The 22,622-nt window shown below is 35.6% G+C and overlaps 1 protein-coding gene across 1 annotated transcript in view; it reads left to right on the top strand.

The window, feature by feature from the left end:
* The window catches only part of LOC144450636 (dual oxidase 1-like), a 29,479-nt gene extending 7,424 nt beyond the window's left edge, over nt 1-22,055 (top strand). Inside the window, exons 11-31 of the mRNA XM_078141281.1 lie at nt 24-196; nt 500-678; nt 953-1,071; nt 2,238-2,375; nt 2,620-2,760; nt 3,654-3,853; nt 6,399-6,584; nt 6,983-7,196; nt 7,561-7,654; nt 8,007-8,182; nt 8,354-8,444; nt 9,161-9,381; nt 10,387-10,617; nt 11,314-11,407; nt 12,233-12,282; nt 13,193-13,474; nt 14,822-15,051; nt 16,995-17,153; nt 17,601-17,756; nt 20,561-20,689; nt 21,933-22,055. Of these exons, the coding sequence (XP_077997407.1) occupies nt 24-196; nt 500-678; nt 953-1,071; nt 2,238-2,375; nt 2,620-2,760; nt 3,654-3,853; nt 6,399-6,584; nt 6,983-7,196; nt 7,561-7,654; nt 8,007-8,182; nt 8,354-8,444; nt 9,161-9,381; nt 10,387-10,617; nt 11,314-11,407; nt 12,233-12,282; nt 13,193-13,474; nt 14,822-15,051; nt 16,995-17,153; nt 17,601-17,756; nt 20,561-20,689; nt 21,933-22,055 (3,386 nt within the window). The remainder of the gene's footprint in view (nt 1-23; nt 197-499; nt 679-952; nt 1,072-2,237; nt 2,376-2,619; nt 2,761-3,653; nt 3,854-6,398; nt 6,585-6,982; nt 7,197-7,560; nt 7,655-8,006; nt 8,183-8,353; nt 8,445-9,160; nt 9,382-10,386; nt 10,618-11,313; nt 11,408-12,232; nt 12,283-13,192; nt 13,475-14,821; nt 15,052-16,994; nt 17,154-17,600; nt 17,757-20,560; nt 20,690-21,932) is intronic.
* The last annotated feature ends 567 nt before the right edge of the window (nt 22,056-22,622 follow it).

Genomic DNA, 22,622 nt, shown 5'->3' with positions numbered 1-22,622 from the left:
TATTACTTTTCATACGATTCCAGGTAAAGTGTTCGGTCCTCTTGAATTTTCCCGAAGGGACTTGATGGCTATTAATATTCAGAGAGGACGAGACCATGGATTACCCAACTACAATACAGCTAGAATTCATTATGGATTACCCCCTATTGCAGATTGGAAGGATGTGAATCCATTCTTGTATGACCTTGACCCACAGGTATGACGTCATCAATTGTTGTGTACAAGTATGTGATGTCGTACATATTGTATTGTAAAATTATGGGTGTTATTAATTCTCGATAATCTGAGGTACTTACAATAATAAGACTAATGGGAATAGGATGACCTCAACAAAACTCAATTAAAATGTATGGAAAATTGTGCCTAGCTCTCTATGTTAGGAAAGCGTCATGGGGTCAGGAAATATACAAGACTAACACTACACTGTATTGACTCATTTTTATCTAAAACATGATAGTAATCGTACTCTTAGACTACTAGTATTTCATTATATCCACAGCTATTTGATGATTTATCCGATGTACATGAAGGTAATATTAGCAAAGTTGATATATGGACTGGTGGTTTATTGGAAACAACACCCCAAGGACCAGGACCATTGTTTAACGCCATACTCAAGAATCAATTTCTTAAAATCAGAGATGGGGATCGATTCTGGTTTGAAAATGATCGTAATAGGTAAGTATATATGGTTATAGTGTGGAATATTATGAGGCTAACACATATTTTCTGTTGAAACAGTTAATAATTATGATCCCCAGTAGTATACTTATGTTGACTAGTATCAACGTTAACACAAACGTCTTGTCAAAACATTCATACAGTTACAAACATTTGCGTTACATGTATTTTAAATAGGACATTTGTACAGGTAGAGCTAGCATGTGGCAAATAGAATATTTGATTTAAAAATTGTTTATAGTTATTGATATATATGTCTTTTTACAAATAGATTATTTACAGAAGATGAAAGAAATGAAATATGGAATATCAGTTTGTATGACATCATTTTAAACGTCACCAATATTGGACCTGATGATATGCAAAAAGATGTATTCCATTGGTATAGTGGTAAGTTAAAAGAAGAGGAATTTTCAGAAAATTTGCACTGAGGAAGATGTATCAACCCGTTGTGATAGCTAATATTTGAGTATAAACAAAGTGCTTAATCACACTCATTGTTTCAAACATGGACAAATAAATAGCACATACATACATACATACATACATACATACATACATCTACACATACATATATACATAGATGTATGCATACAAACATATATTAATATACACATTGGTGAATGCTCTGTGATGTTGTTAAGAAGCAACAGGATCAAGACCATGTGAGAGCAAACGTTGCGCCATCTGCCCCTACATGGAGAAGACAGACACATTTCAAGGGCCAAATTCACAGCATTACAAAATAATACACCATATCAACTTCAAATAAGCAAACCTAGTGTACATTGTATGCAATACATTGCTCACATTTCGAAAAAAGTCTATGTAGGAGAAACCGGAGATACACTATACACAAGAATGCAGAATCACCTATCACAAATCAGGAATAGCTGACAGTAACATAGCAACCAGTAACCAACGGTACTCAACAGCTGGCTGAGTGTAATATTCATACCATTCCTGGATAAGAACACTATTTTGCATGACAATAACTACTGTTTTCATTATTTAAAGTGTAACAAGAACTCAGTGTAAAGTCACACACACACACACACACACACACACACACACACACACACACACACATATATATATATACATACATACATACATACATACATACATACATACATACATACACACACACACACGCATACATACATACATACATACATACATACATATGTCTTGATTTTTTATACGATCCTGTCATCAACTGTCTGCAAGGTGATAGCTTCTTCTCATTCTATGTACATTCACTTTGTTAAATCCACAAGGCAAAACACATGTTCATACACCTTGTATGGACCACCATTCAGCAATGCCTACTGTCAATACTTCAGATCAATCCAAGAACAGAACCTACGGATATAAAATCTCACTCAAACTCCAGCTCCAAAAAGTAAATTTAGAAGAAATTCAATTACAAACTGTAAACTCTTCTTTAGTGATACACTGACATGTGTGCAATAATCCAAGGTGTTTGTACAATATCAAGCAGACACAGAAGTATAGTAATTTATAAACTACAACGAGTATTGTTTGTATTTCAGGTGACCCATGTCCACAGCCGAAGCAATTGAACCAGACAGATATGGAGCCTTGCACTGATTTAGGAACGTTTGATTATTTTGATGGAAGTGAATCATGGTTCATAATGTCTTATACCGCTATTGGAGCATATTTAATAGGTAATTATATGAAAGGGAAAGTCAGGATAAGTGATACATATATAGAGGAAATGGTTCCTTTGTTGCATGTCTAGATCCAGTGGGGACGTAATTTGTTAACCACAGTAAGTGAGATGTTAGAGCTACATAGAAACCTGAACATTTACTCTTGTAAATGTGCATCTGAACTATAATATCTCAAGACGTTGCTGACATTGGTTAGAGAAATGTTTCAAGTCTTTTACTATATCTTCCCTTTTTTTAGGACTTGTCATCATCGTCTTCTTTTGGTTCATACCAGTCATGAAGTACAAGAAAATTAAAATGATGAAGAAGATGAAAGGAAAAATCACTCCTAGCAGCTCTCCTATCTTTGTGTCACTTGAAGATGTCAAAATGGCAAAAGGTTGAATATTTGCAAATATATTTGTTTATAAACCTCAACACCATATAACTAGATAAGGCCATTTTTATTTGAATGATGACTATATAATACTAACGAGCTTTCAATGATTCTCACATGTGTATATCACCACGTGTTTTTTTCTCGTCAAGCGGGACACAACGATTATGAAGTATTGGTTTGCAAAACAGCTGACTGTATAAAGAATGTTACTCCTGCACTGGGTGCAAATAGGACATCCACTAACCAAAGATATATTCACTAAATATTTGTCAGTTACTTATAAAAGACATTGTATCTGTTAATTAGTGGTCAATATTATACATTGATAGTGTACAATGCCAGGTCTAAATCTTAAGCGAAAGCTCAGTGTCGAATCTTTCACCATGTTAAAACTGTACTAGTTGTAACTGGATTATAATATTTGGACCTCTCAACTACAATATATTCACTGGAAACTTTGAACATACCAATAATTTAACAAAGTGAATATGATATGTTAATCAGTGGTTGATCTTATTGATGACGTAGTAGAGTAACAGGATTAAATCATGGTCTTGAACATGTGTACTCCGAATGCTGTGAGTGAGATAAATTCCGAAAATGTATGCAAATATACCGAGCAACAAGACCACGTCCATAGCAAGAGCCAAAAACAGCTCTGCTACAATGCCATTGGCACTATTTGTTATGGTGGCTGTAGCATTATTTAACTACGGGTGTCTCTGTATGTGTAGATTTTCAAAACTGCTTCGAACTCTGAAATGCTTAACTTATATGGTGGTAGGTAGAGTGTTCAACTTTAAAATGTTAAATGTTATGACAAAGAGTTCACATCATAGGTATCGTAATACTCTCAATAATTGAACATTTACCTATTCATTATATGTACACAGCCACTGAATGGAGAGGAAAAGACTCCAGTAGAGATGTACAACTGAAATTTGGAACAGACAATGTCCTCCAAGTCAAGACTGGCAGGGGTTGTAACATCAGGTCCTTTAATTTTAACAACATTGCAGAAGTAACCTTAAAGGTGTCTACTGATAAAGGTGAACGGATGTTGATACTAAGTTGTCCAAAAGAGTGTGACTTGGTGAGTATTTGGTACTAATATAATGTGTCCAAAACGAGTGTGACTAGGTGAGTATTTGGCACCAAGTTGTCCAAAAGAATGTGACTTGGTTAATATTTGGTACTAAGTTGTCCAAAAGAGTGTGACTTGGTGGGTATTTGGTACTAATTTGTCCAAAAGAGAGTGACTTGGTTAGTATTTGGTACTAATTTGTCCAAAAGAGTGTGACTTGGTGGGTATTTGGTACTAAGTTGTCCAAGGGAGTGTGACTTGGTGAGTATTTGGTACTAATTTGTCCAAAAGAGTGTGACTTGGTGGGTATTTGGCATTAAGTTGTCCAAGAGAGTGTGACTTGGTGAGTATTTGGTACTAATTTGTCCAAAAGAGTGTGACTCGGTGGGTATTTGGTACTAAGTTGTGTAAAAGTGTGTGATTTGGTTAGTATTTGTTACTAAGTTGTCCAAAAGAGTGTGACTTGGTGAGTATTTGGCACCAAGTTGTGTAAAAGTGTGACTTGGTTAGTATTTGGTACTAAATTGTCCAAAAGAGTGTGACTTGGTTAGTATTTGGTACTAATTTGTCCAAAAGAGTGTGACTTGGTGGGTATTTGGTATTAAGTTGTCCAAGAGAGTGTGACTTGGTGAGTATTTGGTACTAATTTGTCCAAAAGAGTGTGACTTGGTGGTTATTTGGTACTAAGTTGTGTAAAAGTGTGTGATTTGGTTAGTATTTGGTACTAATTTGTCCAAAACAGTGTGACTTGGTGGGTATTTGGTATTAAGTTGTCCAAGAGAGTGTGACTTGGTTAGTATTTGGTACTAATTTGTCCAAAAGAGTGTGACTTGGTTAGTATTTGTTACTAAGATGTCCAAAAGAGTGTGACTTGGTTAGTATTTGGCACCAAGTTGTGTAAAAGTGTGACTTGGTTAGTATTTGGTACTAAATTGTCCAAAAGAGTGTGACTTGGTGGGTATTTGGTACTAATTTGTCCAAAAGAGTGTGATTTGGTTAGTATTTGGTACTAAGTTGTCCAAAAGAGTGTGACTTGGTGGGTATTTGGTACTAAGTTGTCCAAAAGAGTGTGACTTGGTGGGTATTTGGTACTAATTTGTCCAAAAGAGTGTGACTTGGTTAGTATTTGGTACTAAGTTGTCCAAAAGAGTGTGACTTGGTGAGTATTTGGCACCAAGTTGTGTAAAAGTGTGGCTTGGTGGGTATTTGGTACTAAATTGTCCAAAAGAGTGTGACTTGGTGAGTATTTGGTACTAAGTTGTCCAAAAGAGTGTGACATGGTTAGTATTTGGTACCAATTTGTGCAAAAGAGTGTGACTTGGTGAGTATTTGGCACCAAGTTGTGTAAAAGTGTGACTTGGTTAGTATTTGGTACTAAATTGTCCAAGAGAGTGTGACTTGGTTAGTATTTGGTATTAAGTTGTCCAAGAGAGTGTGACTTGGTGGGTATTTGGTATTAAGTTGTCCAAGAGAGTGTGACTTGGTGAGTATTTGGTACTAATTTGTCCAAAAGAGTGTGACTTGGTGGTTATTTGGTACTAAGTTGTGTAAAAGTGTGTGATTTGGTTAGTATTTGGTACTAATTTGTCCAAAACAGTGTGACTTGGTGGGTATTTGGTATTAAGTTGTCCAAGAGAGTGTGACTTGGTTAGTATTTGGTACTAATTTGTCCAAAAGAGTGTGACTTGGTTAGTATTTGTTACTAAGATGTCCAAAAGAGTGTGACTTGGTTAGTATTTGGCACCAAGTTGTGTAAAAGTGTGACTTGGTTAGTATTTGGTACTAAATTGTCCAAAAGAGTGTGACTTGGTGGGTATTTGGTACTAATTTGTCCAAAAGAGTGAGTGTGATTTGGTTAGTATTTGGTACTAAGTTGTCCAAAAGAGTGTGACTTGGTGGGTATTTGGTACTAAGTTGTCCAAAAGAGTGTGACTTGGTGGGTATTTGGTACTAATTTGTCCACAAGAGTGTGACTTGGTTAGTATTTGGTACTAAGTTGTCCAAAAGAGTGTGACTTGGTGAGTATTTGGCACCAAGTTGTGTAAAAGTGTGACTTGGTGGGTATTTGGTACTAAATTGTCCAAAAGAGTGTGACTTGGTGAGTATTTGGTACTAAGTTGTCCAAAAGAGTGTGACATGGTTAGTATTTGGTACCAATTTGTCCAAAAGAGTGTGACTTGGTGGGTATTTGGTACTAAGTTGTCCAAGAGAGTGTGACTTGGTGAATGCCTTGTAATCATTATATTGATATAATCCACTGTGTATTCCACTTGTTGTATATCTCAAGAAATAAAATATAGTACAGGAACTATGTTCAAAACCAATATGAACACTTGATTCGGTAAAATCACTTGAAAACATCCCATTCACAGTAAAATATGCAAGAATGTTATTGAAAAATACAGACTCTCTCAAGGATTGTATTGCTTATATGTACTTTATTACTATATATTATACATGTTATCAATTAATTTACATAGCTTTCATAAATTCAAATTGAATTAAACTGTTCTCCTACCTTTCATTATTAAACTGTTATGTAAATTTGATTTAGATTCTTCTATTCGAGAACATTAACGAAAGGACAACATTCCTGGGTCGTTTGAAGACTGTGTTACAAACTGTCGGGATTGCTTACCAGGAAATGACCCAGTCTCAAAGGTACCTCAAGAACAATGCATACACCCACCAGGAAAGACAGAAGAAACTTGAGAAGTTCTTTAAAGTGTTGTCTTCAAAGGTGAATCATATACATTCAGCTTTTATTTGCAAGTTAGTTATTCCCACTGAATATTAGCAATCTTTAAGTTCTTCTTATTTAGATGAAGAATTTCTTTAAATTGAAAATATTGACATTACGGTGAATATCACTCCAGGAAAGATATGTAACTCCATAAACGATGGGTTCTGGAGAGTCATTTCGCGATTTCACATGTCAAAGTTTGCACGATTGCTAAGAAACGCCAAATTGATACTCTATTTTTCCTCTAGTGACCTCACACAGTTGTTTCATACATATTTATTATATGCATACTTAATATTCATAACTATTTATCTAAAGGTAATAGGCACTTAGAGTCAGGATATGAAGCTAACTGTACATTGTCTAAGTCTTTCTTTTTGTAACCTAAACGTTAGATTTCCAAGAAAGATATCACTAAAAACTTTGAGAATGATCCCAAGATGAAAGAGGTCTTGGAATGTGAACTTACAGTCCGTGAATTTGCTGAAGCATTTTCAATGACACCTGAAGACGACTTTGTTCAGCGTATATTTAAATCTGTTGATACAGATGGCAACGGTTACATCTCGTTTAAGGAATTCTTTGAACTCGTAATAGTGTCATACACAGGTAAATAAATGGTCACATTTGTTCAGAGAAGCATTTTAACCATCAATGCTAGCTGTGTAGTAAAATTCCATTTGCATAAATTTCGAAATGAGAGAATGTAGGATGGAAAATGACATACTTCGCAAAATGTAGTCAATTGCAACTAAAAGTACACATTTAATGATTTTATGAATGTGCTACCTCAGATCTGATGAATACACCGAAAGTACATAAAAACTGTTTACACGTCAACATATATAGTGCAAATTATCACCATATGTAAAATAATCATTTGTATCGATTAGTAAAGTACGTATGTTGGCCATGATACTCTAAGTATTGTATTGTCTGACTTCAATTATTCTCTACTAATTTTGGCTTGTAGGGTCAGCTGAAGATAAATGTAAAATGTTGTTTGATCTGTATGACTTGGATGGAACTGGCAAACTAACAAAAGAAGAATTCATGAAAATGATCAAGTAAGTTTTTGTAGTGTGAAAAGAGCCATGTGTTTGATAATTCGGCGCTATTAGTAAAGGGAATTCACCGAGGTGAGTGATCGCCGAATTATCCTGTTCCTACTAGGGTTCCTTTTGTAGTTATTAGTTTGACTTGATGATATCAATTACACAACTGCATCCTCACCACTTAATATTTTACATATACACCCGTATTCACATTCAAACTAGGTCAGAATGACCTTATCATGCTATAACATTGACAATAGAATGCAATCGTGAATAATAGAACATGGGATTAGAACATGTTTGAAAGTCTTTAGCTGCGGATCTAATAATAAAGCACTTAATTAAACACCATCCTTTCTTCAAGGAACTCCTTGTCACTTGGCCAGGCCGATATCACTGACAGCAACCTTGAAACTATGGTTAATATGATGTACAAGAAAGCTAACCTAGCAGATGAGAATGAACTGGCCTTTGACAACTTCCTGACGTTGCTTGGAGATTACAAAGATAATTTTGAGAATGTTGTTTTACCTTTAAAAGGCAAGTGATAATATTAAAAATATACTAATATGATGTAAATGTAGATGTACAGAATATGCTTATTAATATATTTTTTTCTTTAAAAAAGATGGCACTCGTAGGAAACGTTGCAACTTTAGAAACTCTTTACCCTTTAAAAAAACACAAAAAAAACCTATAATTTTGTTTTAGGAGCTACATGCACAACTGCAGCTCAGATACACCTAGGGTGGAAAGAACGTAGTGGTACTAGTACACCATTTAGACCACCGACAAGTATTAGGTAGGTCTAACCACATCATATCATGTTATTATATTCAAAGAAATTGTATCAGAAAGTTTAACCCCCTTTCTCCCAAGGGAGTATTTGTTTATATACAAGTTATTATTCATTTAGCAAAGGAGGACGATCTAGTTCCTTTTAACTCTAGTTAATTCTGAACACATTTCGATGCTGATTAGTCAACATTTTACTCTGATTTCGCAGAAGATATTTACAGATATACACACCACAGTTGATTTAATATGCACCATGAAGTCTGAGAATTAATAAGATATTTTAGTCTGAGCATTAATAAGATATTTTAGTCTGAGAATTAATAAGATATTTTAATCTGAGCATTAATAAGATATTTTAGTCTGAGCATTAATAAGATATTTTAGTGTGAGAATTAATAAGATATTGTAGTCTGAGCATTAATAAGATATTTTAGTCTGAGCATTAATAAGATGTTTTAGTGTGAGCATTAATAAGATATTTTAGTCTGAGCATTAATAAGATATTTTAGTCTGTTCAATTGAACTCACCTTATATTTGAGTAATACTATAGTATCTTGAAATCAAGAACGTAAAGTCAACTAATGTTTAGTTTCCATGTTTAGTGATCTAAGCTAAGAATTAATTTAATGAAAACAAAACACTAACAGTGATACTACTGGATTCTGATAGTGAATACATAAAGTACACAAACACTCTTTGTCATTTAATTGTTGAATTAGCAATAATACTCCAGACAGTGACTTTGGTGGTATCAAACGACAAACAAGGCCTTTAACAAGTAAAGGCAGACTGCCAACAAAGCCATCACAACCCAATGAAACCAAAGGCAGTAAACAGTGGAAATCATTTCTGCGATTCATGGAGAACAATCGTCTACAGATATTCTACCTCGTTATATATGTATGTGTTATTGCTGGTATATTCCTTGAGAGAGCATACTGTAAGTATACTGTGATATTATTCCCCTACAGTTTTCTTCGCTCTGCCAAGGAAATTACAGGTTACTTAGGTGGCCTTGTGAGTCGCGAGATGAGTAGTGACAAAACTCTTTGGCAGCGAGCATTTTTCGGCTGAATGGGGAAAATATTGCTGAATAAATTATACCTCCTTGATCCTAAGTTATGAGAAAAAAGCTAGGAAAAATAATTTCTATTTAAAATGCTTTAGCTCATATTTCGAGTACTACAAAACCAGTGACGTAGAACAACTAAGGTATGTTACCCATATTTTCTGTTCAAAGACAAAAACTTGGCTGAGGTATGGTATATAGCCTATGATAGTCCACCATCGTTTAGTCAGACTTCTATCTTTACCCTAGTCTATCTGCTAGACCTCGGATATGATTATGTTCTTCCGATACAATACGACACAGGACCGAACATTGCTATCGAGGATGGAACATGAACTTCGTTCGCTTCGGTATCGAAAGAAAGCCCGAACGTCTAGCAGCAAGACTATCTTTACCCCCACTGCCTATGTTGACATCTCATTAAATACTATTGCCAGGTCAATATGTAACACTACATTTTTTTCTAATTTCTCTGACACTTCTAATACGCATGCGTATACTATCACAGTACAGTCTATTACATAATATCATCTTTGTCTTATGAAAATGATATGAAGGTTCGTCATCTAATCAATCGAGTACTGTTTCTCTAATGTATCAATACATGATGAAATCTTCTCCAAATAAAGACAAAAGTTTATCAAATACTTATTTAAAAATGTGTTTTGTTACCAAAAGGAGTCCGAATTATTCTGTAACTTCTGACATTTTCAATAAGTGTTTTGAACTGAAAAAATAGTCCATGATAATCAAAGATAGAATTTAATTTGGAATTATCAATTATGATATTCGTTCAAAATTCATGCAGGATCTTGGCAATGGTCTGTAATTGCATGTGTGTATTTCTCATATATTACAATTTAAATTTTTTCTCAGATTTCTCCGTCGAAAGAGAACACAGTGGGATACGTCGTATTGCTGGTTATGGTGTTACAGTCACACGTGGAGCTGCAAGTGTCATTATGTTTACAATGGCAGCATTATTAGTCACAATGTGTAGAAATATAAACACTCACCTTAGAAGTACTTTCCTCAATAAATTCATCCCATTTGACTCTGCAGTTGCATTTCATAAAATCCTTGCTGGTACACTTGTATTATTTACACGTAAGTTCTGACTTTCACTAAATATACATTATAAGTGCTTTTGAGGTTAGCAAAGACGTCGGAATTGCAGTTGCACATTTAAATGATGCTTGGAGTGGCGACATAATATAAGTGTATGCCCGGATTCACTGTCATATACCTGTGTAATATATCCTGCATCAGAATGTAGCACCACCTGCCACCCCCACCACCACCACCACCACCACCACAACAACAACAACAACAACAACAACAACAACAACAACAACAACAACACACACACATATACATACATACATACATACATACATACATACATACATACATACATACACACACACACATACATACATACACATACATACATACATACACATACATACATACATACATACATACATACATACATACATACATACATACATCACATTACTCTCACTTTGTGTATCTATCATTTTACACTATTCACTGACAGGTTCAACTTTTAATGATAGTAAGAAATGATATTTACAATTACTATCATCAACTGAGACTACTTTGCAATGGGGCCCTGAGATATCAATAGTACATATTTAGAAAATATGCTAATGTCTATATTGTGTAAAATAAACGAAATAACATAATCAATCTGACTCAGAGTCTGACGCCTATATTTTATACCCTGACAATTTGCACACGAAATGTAACGATACATGTGATTTGATCCTATACTTGCAGTTGTCCATTTGATTGGTCACGGGTTTAACTTCTATCATATTTCAACGCAGCCAGCTGATGATCTTACGTGTCTCTTTCGAGATTACTTTCACAGGTTAGTCAGGCAATAAACATGTATGTTTTATCATTGAGACAATAGTATACCAGTTTTGTCAGTCAGATGATAGATCTGATGTAGTAGTGATGTAGTAGTAATGTCATAATAGTTGCTATCCTATCAGTTCCTAAATTTAAACAATACGGTCTCCATCCATGTCAGTACCGTCAGTACACACCGCACCGTAGATTTCCTTGTATCCCTAATTAAGTTATAACAGTATGTATATGACAGCTTCTTTCGTTATTGACGTCAATTAGTAAGTGTGCTTGATATACTGTACATAACACCATATGTCGAAAGTGAAGGCAGAAGTAGGGGGGGTGTGTCTATTTCGACTCGCATGAAACGTGAGTGGTAGATCTTGTGTTGTGGTATGAGAAAAGGTATATTTCAAATAAACGAAATCCAACGTCAAATTGAGCAACAAATAAAACGTTTATACATAGATGAGAGTAAATCGCCCTCAAAACGAAATTATATTTAGTATAAGTATTTAAGGTTACGATACTGAAATTATTGTTGTAATACAGTTGAAATAGAGTCTATATTTTAGTTTGGTTAAGTAATTTTGATGTGGAGAACTATTAGGAGTTCCCCTTATCATTGCACATGTAGTTAACCCCCTCTCTCACCCCTTGTCCTCAATATAGACTGTGAGGAGTTCCCCTTATCATTGCACATAGAGTTACCCCCTCTCTCACCCCTTGTCCACAATATAGACAACGTAGTTTTAAACTATATTATACTATGTCATGATAGTAATACAGACTGAGATAAACATATGTATAATGATACGTTACCCACGTGTTTTTGTTGCAGAACCCATGAGCTTCCAAAGTTCCAGTATTGGTTATTTGCAACTACAACAGGTTAGTGGAAATAATAGATTTATCTGCAATGTCTATTGTGGAATACTCTTTCTATAATGCAATTCTGATCACATGACTAAATTACCGCGAATACAGTGGAAACCGAGTTTTCAATTATTTACTACGCGAACTAAAACAATTGTTGTGACATGTTGATATAAGCTATTGAATGAAGGTTGGTTTATTTTGTATTCATATTAGGCCAATATATATATATATATATATCTGGTTCTGGTCAGCGCGCGCGCGTGCCCTGAATACCCTCGCGTCGATCCTTTTTTTTCTGATAATTTTTGCTTTCCCGTTCCTTATATATTCCTGATATCAGGAGAACAAGCAGCTGAAATCTACCCTACATGCCAAGACTGCTTAAATACAAAGCCTAAATTGCTTCGAAGAAAAATGAAGATTTTCAACAGATGAATATGATAGAACAGAGTATGTAAAGTGTCAAAAAAAATTGTATTTACTAATTTGCAAAAAAAAAAAAAATTAGGAAAAAAAATTGCCGTCGTTGCACCACTTTAGAAAGTTTACCCTGACCAGAACCAGATATTTTTTTTTTGGCCTTAAGGTGTCATTTCTGATGACTTCTATCATTATGATATTACTATGTACATTCTTGTGGACTTCCAGTGCTTCCATTATCTTGATTAATACAGGGTGCACGTGATTATATGCGTACAACCACAACCGCAGACAAGTTCTCACTCTTACTTGTCTGTGGTACAGCATAGGAATCGTTATCCCCACTTGTGTAACATATCACGTCGAAGAACAAACGTAATGGTAACCGTTTTACTTTGTGTCTAACTTAGAGAGTTTAAAGCTCTGTTTTGACAGTAGTAAGGCAACATTCTCCAAGAAACTCAATTAATCTAGTGTTCACCTATGATTCCAATAATAACAGGGATTACAGGAGTCTTGTTGGTGCTAATTATGGCAGTCATCATAGTATTTGCTATGCCGTTAGCAAGACGTTATGTCTACAATGCATTCTGGATAACTCACAAGTTATATCTACCTATGTATATATTGGTGATTCTACACGGAAGTGGAAGATTGATAATAGAACCTATCTTTCACTACTTTCTAATCGGACCTGCCATCCTCTTCACACTGGACAAGCTGGTCAGTATCAGTCGTAAAAAGGAAGAGGTATTAGTGACAAAAGTGGAACTACTACCGTCAGGTGAGACTGGTTTTAATCATCAGAGATCTCACAGACAGTATGACTGACAAAAGTAACACGAATCATATATATTCAAATCCTCTACTAAATTACGGTGTGCGCTTTCGTCTCATTGTTTATAAAATCCACAATGAAAAATCTTCCGATCTAAAACATGAACCGACGTGTATAAAGGGCTGGTCATGTTTCAATTATGGGGGGGGGGGAGACCAACAACATGAAGTATATTGAATCATTTTGGAAAACATCTCTAAAGTTAACATTTAACTCAAGTACGACAAAAAGGTCATTGTATTGTTGATGTTGCTACCATGACATGACTACTTCCCAATGTTTATCCACATTTTGTACCCCTTCCCACACCCTCATATATATGTATTTACATAAAGGAAGGCCTGTGACCACTATTTCTCACCAATGTGTGTCCGACTACATCTCACGTCTAATAATGATTATTTTCTACAGTCACACATTATATATCGGCAACAATGTGACGTTTTAACTGGTGCCTGAATGAACTGTCCAATTTTTATACTTCAGTTAATTTGACATCAAAATAAAAACTTTTTCTGGATGAAAATGTGAAGGATTATGATATGTAGGCCATGACAGTAGAAATAAAACGTTGAAAATCATGTGTAAAGTGGTTGACTATACTACACACAGAGTTGTTGCTTCTTTATAGTTTTGTTACATTTCATACTGTATAATAATACAAATATGAATATGTACTATTTGTAGTATTATTAGGATATGGTTCATTTCGCTTTCTGCAAACACTTGCCAAAACATATGGAGAACAATTTTGATAGAAAGTTATATCAACTGCATGTACTGAGGTATCCTAGGAAATGAAATACACGTTTCATTGATTCCAAGAGAAAAGAAACAAACTTCTAAGACATCCAAATGGTATGAATAGTAACAGCATTATAATAAGACTATGTATAACGTATAACATGACAACATGATGAATGAAATGGGGTGGGGTAATTTTGGCATTGGTCATCAAAGGGTTGGGGAGGGGCATTATAGTTTGAGAAACACAGTTTCAAATCCAAATCACTGACTCCTCAACTTGTCACTTAAATGACCGGCTTCAAAGCAGAGTGCACTTGATACAAATGTATACAAATAGACATGAATCATTTTGCCCTATGTTAAATCCTAATCACCAACATATTATACGGATTTTTGATTTGCTATGATTTTAATTTTCGTCCTGATTACAACAAATAATGACAGCTTGAAGTTACTATTTTCTTTGAGATAATTAATTACAAACAACAAACAGAAATATCGAATAGTAATTTTTTTTTTCAAATTTAACGATTTTTTTTCTCTTAGGTGTTGTATATCTGGAATGGAAGAGACCAATTGATTTTACATACAAATCTGGACAATGGATCCAATTATCATCTGCAGCATTAGGAGAGAATGAATACCATCCATTTACATTGACTTCAGCTCCCCATGAAGATAGATTGAGTGTACACATCCGGGCACTTGGACCCTGGACTATGAATATGGAACACAAGTATAATCCAGACAGTGTTGTCGATGGACAATATCCAAAGGTATGCAAATGACCTTCATTTGCGATGATATTTACAGTATCCGTTAAACATAGATGTACAAGTCTATATTACAGCAATATCTACCCAGTAAGAGAAGTACAAAAGACTTCACCTTGACTTCCACAAGCATATCAAATCCTACAGTTCATGCAAAAAGGAACAGTCCAGTCTATTCTCCCTTTGACCATTAGAATATGTTCACTCATTTTCAAGGTAAAACAAACACCTCCACCCTATATTTATGTATTCGTGTTTAGTTACAACTAAGAGAATTGTAAATGTGTTGGCAAAGTAAATAGTGTTATCATTCAACAGAATCAAGTGTTAATCCAAGTGATGCGCCATGAACATAATTGTCTTAGTATGTTTATAAAGTTTCAAAGTATGTATGTATGTATGTATGTATGTATGTATGTATGTATGTATGTATGTATGTATGTATGTATACAAGTAATAAATGCCGTCCGGGTAAATACACGCCGACGTAGGAGGCGTGTATTGCCAGGATGGCATTTATCTTGTACCACGGCTAATAACTCAATGGTGTCATATTCTTTCCAGGACAAAATTCATACACCCAATGTTTATGTTTTGATTTTCGACGAGACACCCTGACGCCAACGTGACTTCCAATCGAAGCTGACACGTGTCAACAAACTGGATACACGCCTGTGTCAACATTCAATGTCACACACGTTACTATATCGCTATGTTGCACGACAAAAATAGCAATTACATCCCAATGTACAGTGTATTTCATACCACTATGTATTTGCTTGATATTATTATGTAGGACATTCATATTACAAACTACTCAATACAATCACATCCATCATGTGTATGCAACTAGTGATATGAAATTTAATCGCCACTGATAAAACAAAACATGGCTACTCACATCAAAAATACAACTTTCAGCGAAATTGTTTATCTGTGTCTAGCGTAAAGAAACAGCATATTAATTACATGCAAATGAAATACACCATTCAAACTTTTGAAATGTCGTGTATTACGAAGCAATAGTAGTACCGTCTACCTCTCGCAAGTTGTAGTAAAATACACCATTCAAACTACAGTGCAATATCGTCCACAATTATTGTGACTTTTTTGTCCATTCCGTCTTCATCCCTCTCCTCGGCCCAACTATTCCAAACTTGCAAGTTGCATGATGAGCTAGTATTTTTTTCTGTGTATTTCTGTGTATTTTTCAGTACACTTGTCTTCAGTTTCTGATCTATGTCCTCAAATTGCATAACAGCAAACCGTCGCTTTCTCCCTGCCATTATACCGTCTACCTTGCAAGTACAAGTTGTAGTATGTGTATTTTATTCACCTTCTAAATACACTCTGAGGTAATGTTTATTATTACGAAAATAGTGTTCAACTTGTGAACGGAAGTCTTATCTGTTCAGTCACAGTCAGGGGTCATGTTTTTGTTATGATTGTCTGCGTCTAATCACTCTTCCCTGGATGCCATTAATTGGATCTCATACACAGCAAATGCACTCCCGCAACCAACATTTGATAAATTTGCTACTCTGCTGATACACCGGTCTTCACGTTTTTCCCTGATTGGTCAATAGCCGTCATTTGTAACTGTCAGTCGAAATTTAACGCCCAGCCGGAGTACAAGTATGTATGTATGTATGTATGTATGTATGTATGAATGAAGGTAAGTAGGTAGGTAGGTAAGTAAGTAGGTTGGTACGTACGTATCCTTGGTTTATAGATCTGAAAGTATGAATATTATCAGATTAAATAAACGAATAAATTGTTTAGAAAAACTAGTCAATGTACATAAAATATAGTTTTTTTCTGGCAATGTAATCTTCTATTCATAAAGTAACAATTTAGAGACAAAGAAAATGTAACAACTGCGTTTCATATTTATTCTTCAAGCTACAGGAATTTACATAAACGTGTTTCTTCTTTGCTAACAATAGCTGTATTTGAATGGTCCATTTGGCGAGGGACATCAAGACTGGACCCGACATGAAATGTGTGTTTTGATTGGTGCTGGCATTGGTGTAACACCTTTTGCTTCGATCTTGAAAGATGTAGTTCACCAATCAAAGACAAGTTCACAGTTTCGCTGTAAGAAGGTATGTATGCATAACTATGAGTGTGTTTTATTTGGGAGAGTAGGTATAAGGTATGAAAAAGGGTAATCTTTCTTTTCTCTCATGATGACTTTTTTTTCTCATGATGACACTATGTTTATAATGAAGTGCTTTGAAAGCAATTAAGACCGTCTCGAAGTCTGCTAAGTATTTTAAACTGTATGTAGGGGAGGGGAGATGTAATTTTGATATTAAAAAAAAACACTTGAAGTGGGGTTATTTGGAAAACACCACTTGAAGTGTGTGTGTGCGTGGGGGGGGGGCGTTCTTTTGTCATCGGAGCTCGAATGGGGAGGGGTCCGTTTGAGAAAATCGATATTTAACTCCGAAACAACGTTCACTGACCCCTAACAGTCTGTAATGAATTGCTCCCCATTCCGTGGTTATAAATACTAATAAACAAATGATTTCCTTCTTGATGTCCAACAGGTATACTTTCTATGGGTAACCCGTACACAACATCAGTTTGAATGGATGATGGATATATTACGTGACGTAGAACTAAATGACGACCAACATATTGTGGATGTTCATATCTTCATCACACAGTTCTATCAGAAATTTGACCTCAGAACTACAATGTTGGTAAGTACATGTTTTAATCTTAGTGTCATGAATTTGTAATTAATGTTTTTTTATTTCAGAGATGATGCTTTAATACGTGTTGGTTATCTAGCTAAAGAACTGAATACATGTCGGTAAGCATCTAGCTAAAGAACTGAATACATGTCGGTAAGCATCTAGCTAAAGAACTGAATACATGTCGGTAAGCATCTAGCTAAAGAAATGAATACATCAATGTTACCTATCAGAGCTGTTTGGCACTGCTACTCTGGTATGTTCATGGAGCCTTCAGTATAAACAAGGGGGGGGGGGGGGCTGGAGGACTGGGGGGGGGGGGTCACATTTTACAAAACCTGTTCTTGGGGAGGGTCATATTTTGCAATACAATATTTGGGGGAGGGTCACATTTTACAAACCTGTTGTTCGGGGAGGGTCATATTTTGCATTACAATATTTGAGGGAGGGTCACATTTTACAATCCGTAGTTTTGTGACCAAATTGGAGATTCAATTATTCTCAATTTGTTTTGTGTGTTTTAATATGTAAAAGTGAGATGAGCACTCAAACATTTATTTTTACGACTACTTTACATGCCAAAATACAAAAATAACCAGATTTAAACCGAATGCCTTCTGTAAGGGTAATCTTGCAATTTCATGATTCATGCAAGTAATTTAGCTCTACATCTGTGATTTGTTCAAGTCCCAGTGAAAGTTAGTTGTCAAAAACATTGTTGAAATACCAGGAAAGCTTGACATCCTCGACTGCACTCGGCTTTTGTGATCCCCTACATACCCAGGATATGTACACCCGTTTCCTGGCAAAAAAAATATGAAATTGAAACCTGCATAACATTGTTATTATGCATCAGAAAGTTTACTCACTTCACGGTACGGATTGTAACAGTCGAACAAATTGCAAACTAATATTCATGGGATTTTTTCAAAACTTAATCAGTTCTTGCCATTACTCAATGGAACAGTAAGTGCCAAATTTCGCTTGAATTGAGCCAGCCATTTTGGAGAAAACGACACAGACAGACACACACACAGACAGACACACAGACAGACACACACACATATACACACACAGACTTTCACCCACTAATACATCTCTTCCTTACAGACGAAAAAATATATATATTGTAAGAGAATTGTTTAATAAAATGATGCAGTTTGTTGAGTGTACCATATCACGTGCACCTTATCGCTCACACTGTCCGTGAATGTTGTTGTTAGAATACGATGGTGATGGTAGCAGTGATGATGATGATGATGATGATGATGATGATGATGATGATGATGAATTAGTTTTGAATGTCATAGAGAACACGGACATGCTGAGTGATACATGTACTGACTCAAGTAGTAACAGTAAGTCAGATTAGAGTGACACTGATAATGCCAATACTGAAGGTGAAGGTGAAGGTGATGCAGATGATGACAATGATATCAGGGAACTTTTACAAGTGACCAGATCAGACAGAGTATGCACAACATGGAAAGCACGTATTATATACTAACTAGATTGTGTATGATTATAAGAGAAATGTCACTAACCAGTTTTTTTTTACTGTTTGTCACTTTATATGACTGTACAAATATTGCTTTCTTTTTTACTGTTTGTCACTATATATGTAGAAATATTGCTTTCTAATACAGATTCAAAATCATTTAATTTGTAATTATACATATAATGGGAATATTGATTAACATTCAGTATATGCAATTGTCATGGGGGGGGGTATGTTTTACAAAATGGGACAAAGGGGAGGGTCACTTTTTACAAATGGAGAATGAGGGGAGGGTCATGTTTTCCTTAACAGACCATGTGTGATTTCCTCCGGCCCTCCCCCTTGTAAATACTGAAGGCTCCCTAATATAAACAATTGTATCCTTGTACTAGATTTGAGAAATAACTCTTTACAGAGAGTAAAACGAGTCCTACCTACCTCGTCCATATCAGTGGTCTGAGTCCATATCAGTGGTCTGAGTCCATATCAGTGGTCTGAGTCCATATCAGTGGTCTGGGTCCATATCAGTGGTCTGAGTCCATATCAGTGGTCTGAGTCCATATCAATGGTCTGGGTCCATATCAGTGCATGGTCTGAGTCCATATCAGTGGTCTGAGTCCATATCAGTGGTCTGAGTCCATATCAGTGGTCTGAGTCCATATCAGTGGTCTGGGTCCATATCAGTGGTCTGAGTCCATATCAGTGGTCGGAGTCCATATCAGTGGTCGGAGTCCATATCAGTGGTTTGAGTCCATATCAGTGGTCTGAGTCCATATCAATGGTCTGGGTCCATATCAGTGCATGGTCTGAGTCCATATCAGTGGTCTGAGTCCATATCAGTGGTCTGAGTCCATATCAGTGCATGGTCTGAGTCCATATCAGTGGTCGGAGTCCATATCAGTGGTCTGGGTCCATATGTATGACGGCTTTGTTCCCAACTAAGACTAAGTTAGTGCTTCGAGATCTTGATCCAGCAATGTACTCGATTATACACTGAATCAAACACATGTGACTAAACTTCTGCTATTTAATGAAACAAATGCAATTATTTATCTATATATTGTTGTTTTTAAAATTACATCATTTATTCATGTATGAAACAAATATACTGATGCCAGTCCAGCTTAACTCAGTTGAAAAAAAACTAGTTAGATTTAGTCAACTTTCAACTCAGTTAAACACACCCCATTATACCCTAAGATCCAATGGGTCAATGGTAAGAAAATAACAGAATCCTGAATCGGAATGATTAGATGACCACATATTTGCACCATGTTTGATTCATTTCTACTAATTCTCTCTTCATTTGCAGTACATTTGTGAGCGTCATTTCCAGACCATGGCAAACCAGTCACTCTTTACTGGTCTCAGAGCTGTCACACATTTTGGTCGGCCTGATTTCAAGTCTATTCTAGACTCCATGCAGGATCAGGATGATGAGGTACGAACACTAATTGTACACAGGGTTCTTGTATAACCACAGACTTGTCTATGGTATAATATATTGGTTGTATAGTGAATATAAGTGATCAATATGGTGGTTAAGGACAATAGTTGTCTATGTAAGTTGTGTGGTTGTATACTCACTGTACATGCATATTAACAATCTTGGACAACAGATTTCTCAGTTGATATGTTACTGTATCTGCACAGCTGTAGGTATGATGATATTTTCAACATTTCTATTCAATGTCTGTGATAATTAATGTAAGTATGTCACAATAGTTGTTACTTTAATTTCCTACACCACTATTAAAACCATAACTCCAGAGTGTAGGACACTTTAATTTCCTACACCACTATTAAAACCATACCTCCAGAGTGTAGGACACTTTAATTTCCTACACCACTATTAAAACCATAACTCCAGAGTGTAGGACACTTTAATTTCCCACACCACTATTAAAACCATAACTCCAGAGTGTAGGACACTTTAATACTTTGATTTCCTACACCACTATTAAAACCATAACTCCAGAATGTAGGACACTTTAATTTCCTACACCACTATTAAAACCATACCTCCAGAGTGTAGGACACTTTAACACTTTAATTTCCTACACCACTATTAAAACCATAACTCCACAGAAGGACACTTTAACACTTTATTTTCCTACACCACTATTAAAACCATAAGTCCAGAGTGTAGGACACTTTAATTTCCTATACCACTATTAAAACCATAAGTCCAGAGTGTAGGACACTTTAATTTCCTACACCACTATTAAAACCATAACTCCAGAGTGTAGGACACTTTAATTTCCTACCCTACACACAGACAGCCTTCCAATTATTTAATGCACTGTTACAATAAAACATAGATTAGTTTGCTAGCCAATCAAAACAGTAGAAGTAAAGCAGTTTGCTACGCATCAGTTACATGATGATTGCATTTATTGAAAATTAGTAGTATTTGAATATTCGTCAATCCATAGACATGTTGTCGCATTGCGTGTCTCCCCAAATAATGCCATGAAGTATGCATGCGTATGTAAGGAGGGTGTGCGGATGGGGGTAGGGATGGGTTGTGTTACATGTCCTACTAAGGGAATGGTTGTCACATGACCGTACCCTGGATTTACCAGTGAAATCCTCATGCAATATAGCTTTCAACCAGAAAATCAACTATTAATGTGACTAGAGTGTGCTTATAAAATATGTTCTCATCTGTGTGTTATATATAGGTTGACAAGATTGGTGTTTTCAGCTGCGGCCCCCCATCATTAACAGCAAGTGTTCAACAAGCATGTAACAACCTGAACTCCCAAGACCAGACACTCTACTCCCACTATTCTGAAAACTTCTAGTTTATTATTTTTCATTTTTTATTAATAATAGTAATAAGGAAGAGTGACTTATACATAAAATGTAAAAGCATTGCGTCAATTGTGTTCATAATGTTGACATCTCTAAAGCGTACCTTACTTATATGCTTTATTTTTTAAGACTTTTATTAAAAGTCAATTTGTCTGTGTGTCCATTGTTAAAGGATTTCAATCCCAGGTTCTCATAAGTTATCTTATCAGTGGAGCCATGAGGATTACATAGGATTATTCTTTTGTTCTGGACCATTTTTTCTATAGCTTTGTTTGACAACTATATTTCACATTTATTACACCTCGGAGTTCTTCCGAAGGCTGTGATTGGTCAGACTTGTATCACGTGACCGATTTTAACTGGGCTATTGCCCACAAGGTGATATTGCCCGCTCGTGTAGAGACTAATGCCCGGGACTATTGAGACATGGCGACTGCCGCAGTAAGACACGCAAACCTTTCCGGTACAGAACTCGATGACATTTTATAGAATTGGACAGTAAGAACACAAAAATTGCTACCAATCATTCCGTCTCTGTTTTTAAAGATTATATCGGT

This window comes from Glandiceps talaboti, chromosome 20 (genome assembly GCF_964340395.1).
Source record: "Glandiceps talaboti chromosome 20, keGlaTala1.1, whole genome shotgun sequence".
Taxonomy (NCBI): Eukaryota; Metazoa; Hemichordata; class Enteropneusta; family Spengelidae; genus Glandiceps; species Glandiceps talaboti.
This window is presented reverse-complemented; position numbering and strand designations above follow the sequence as displayed.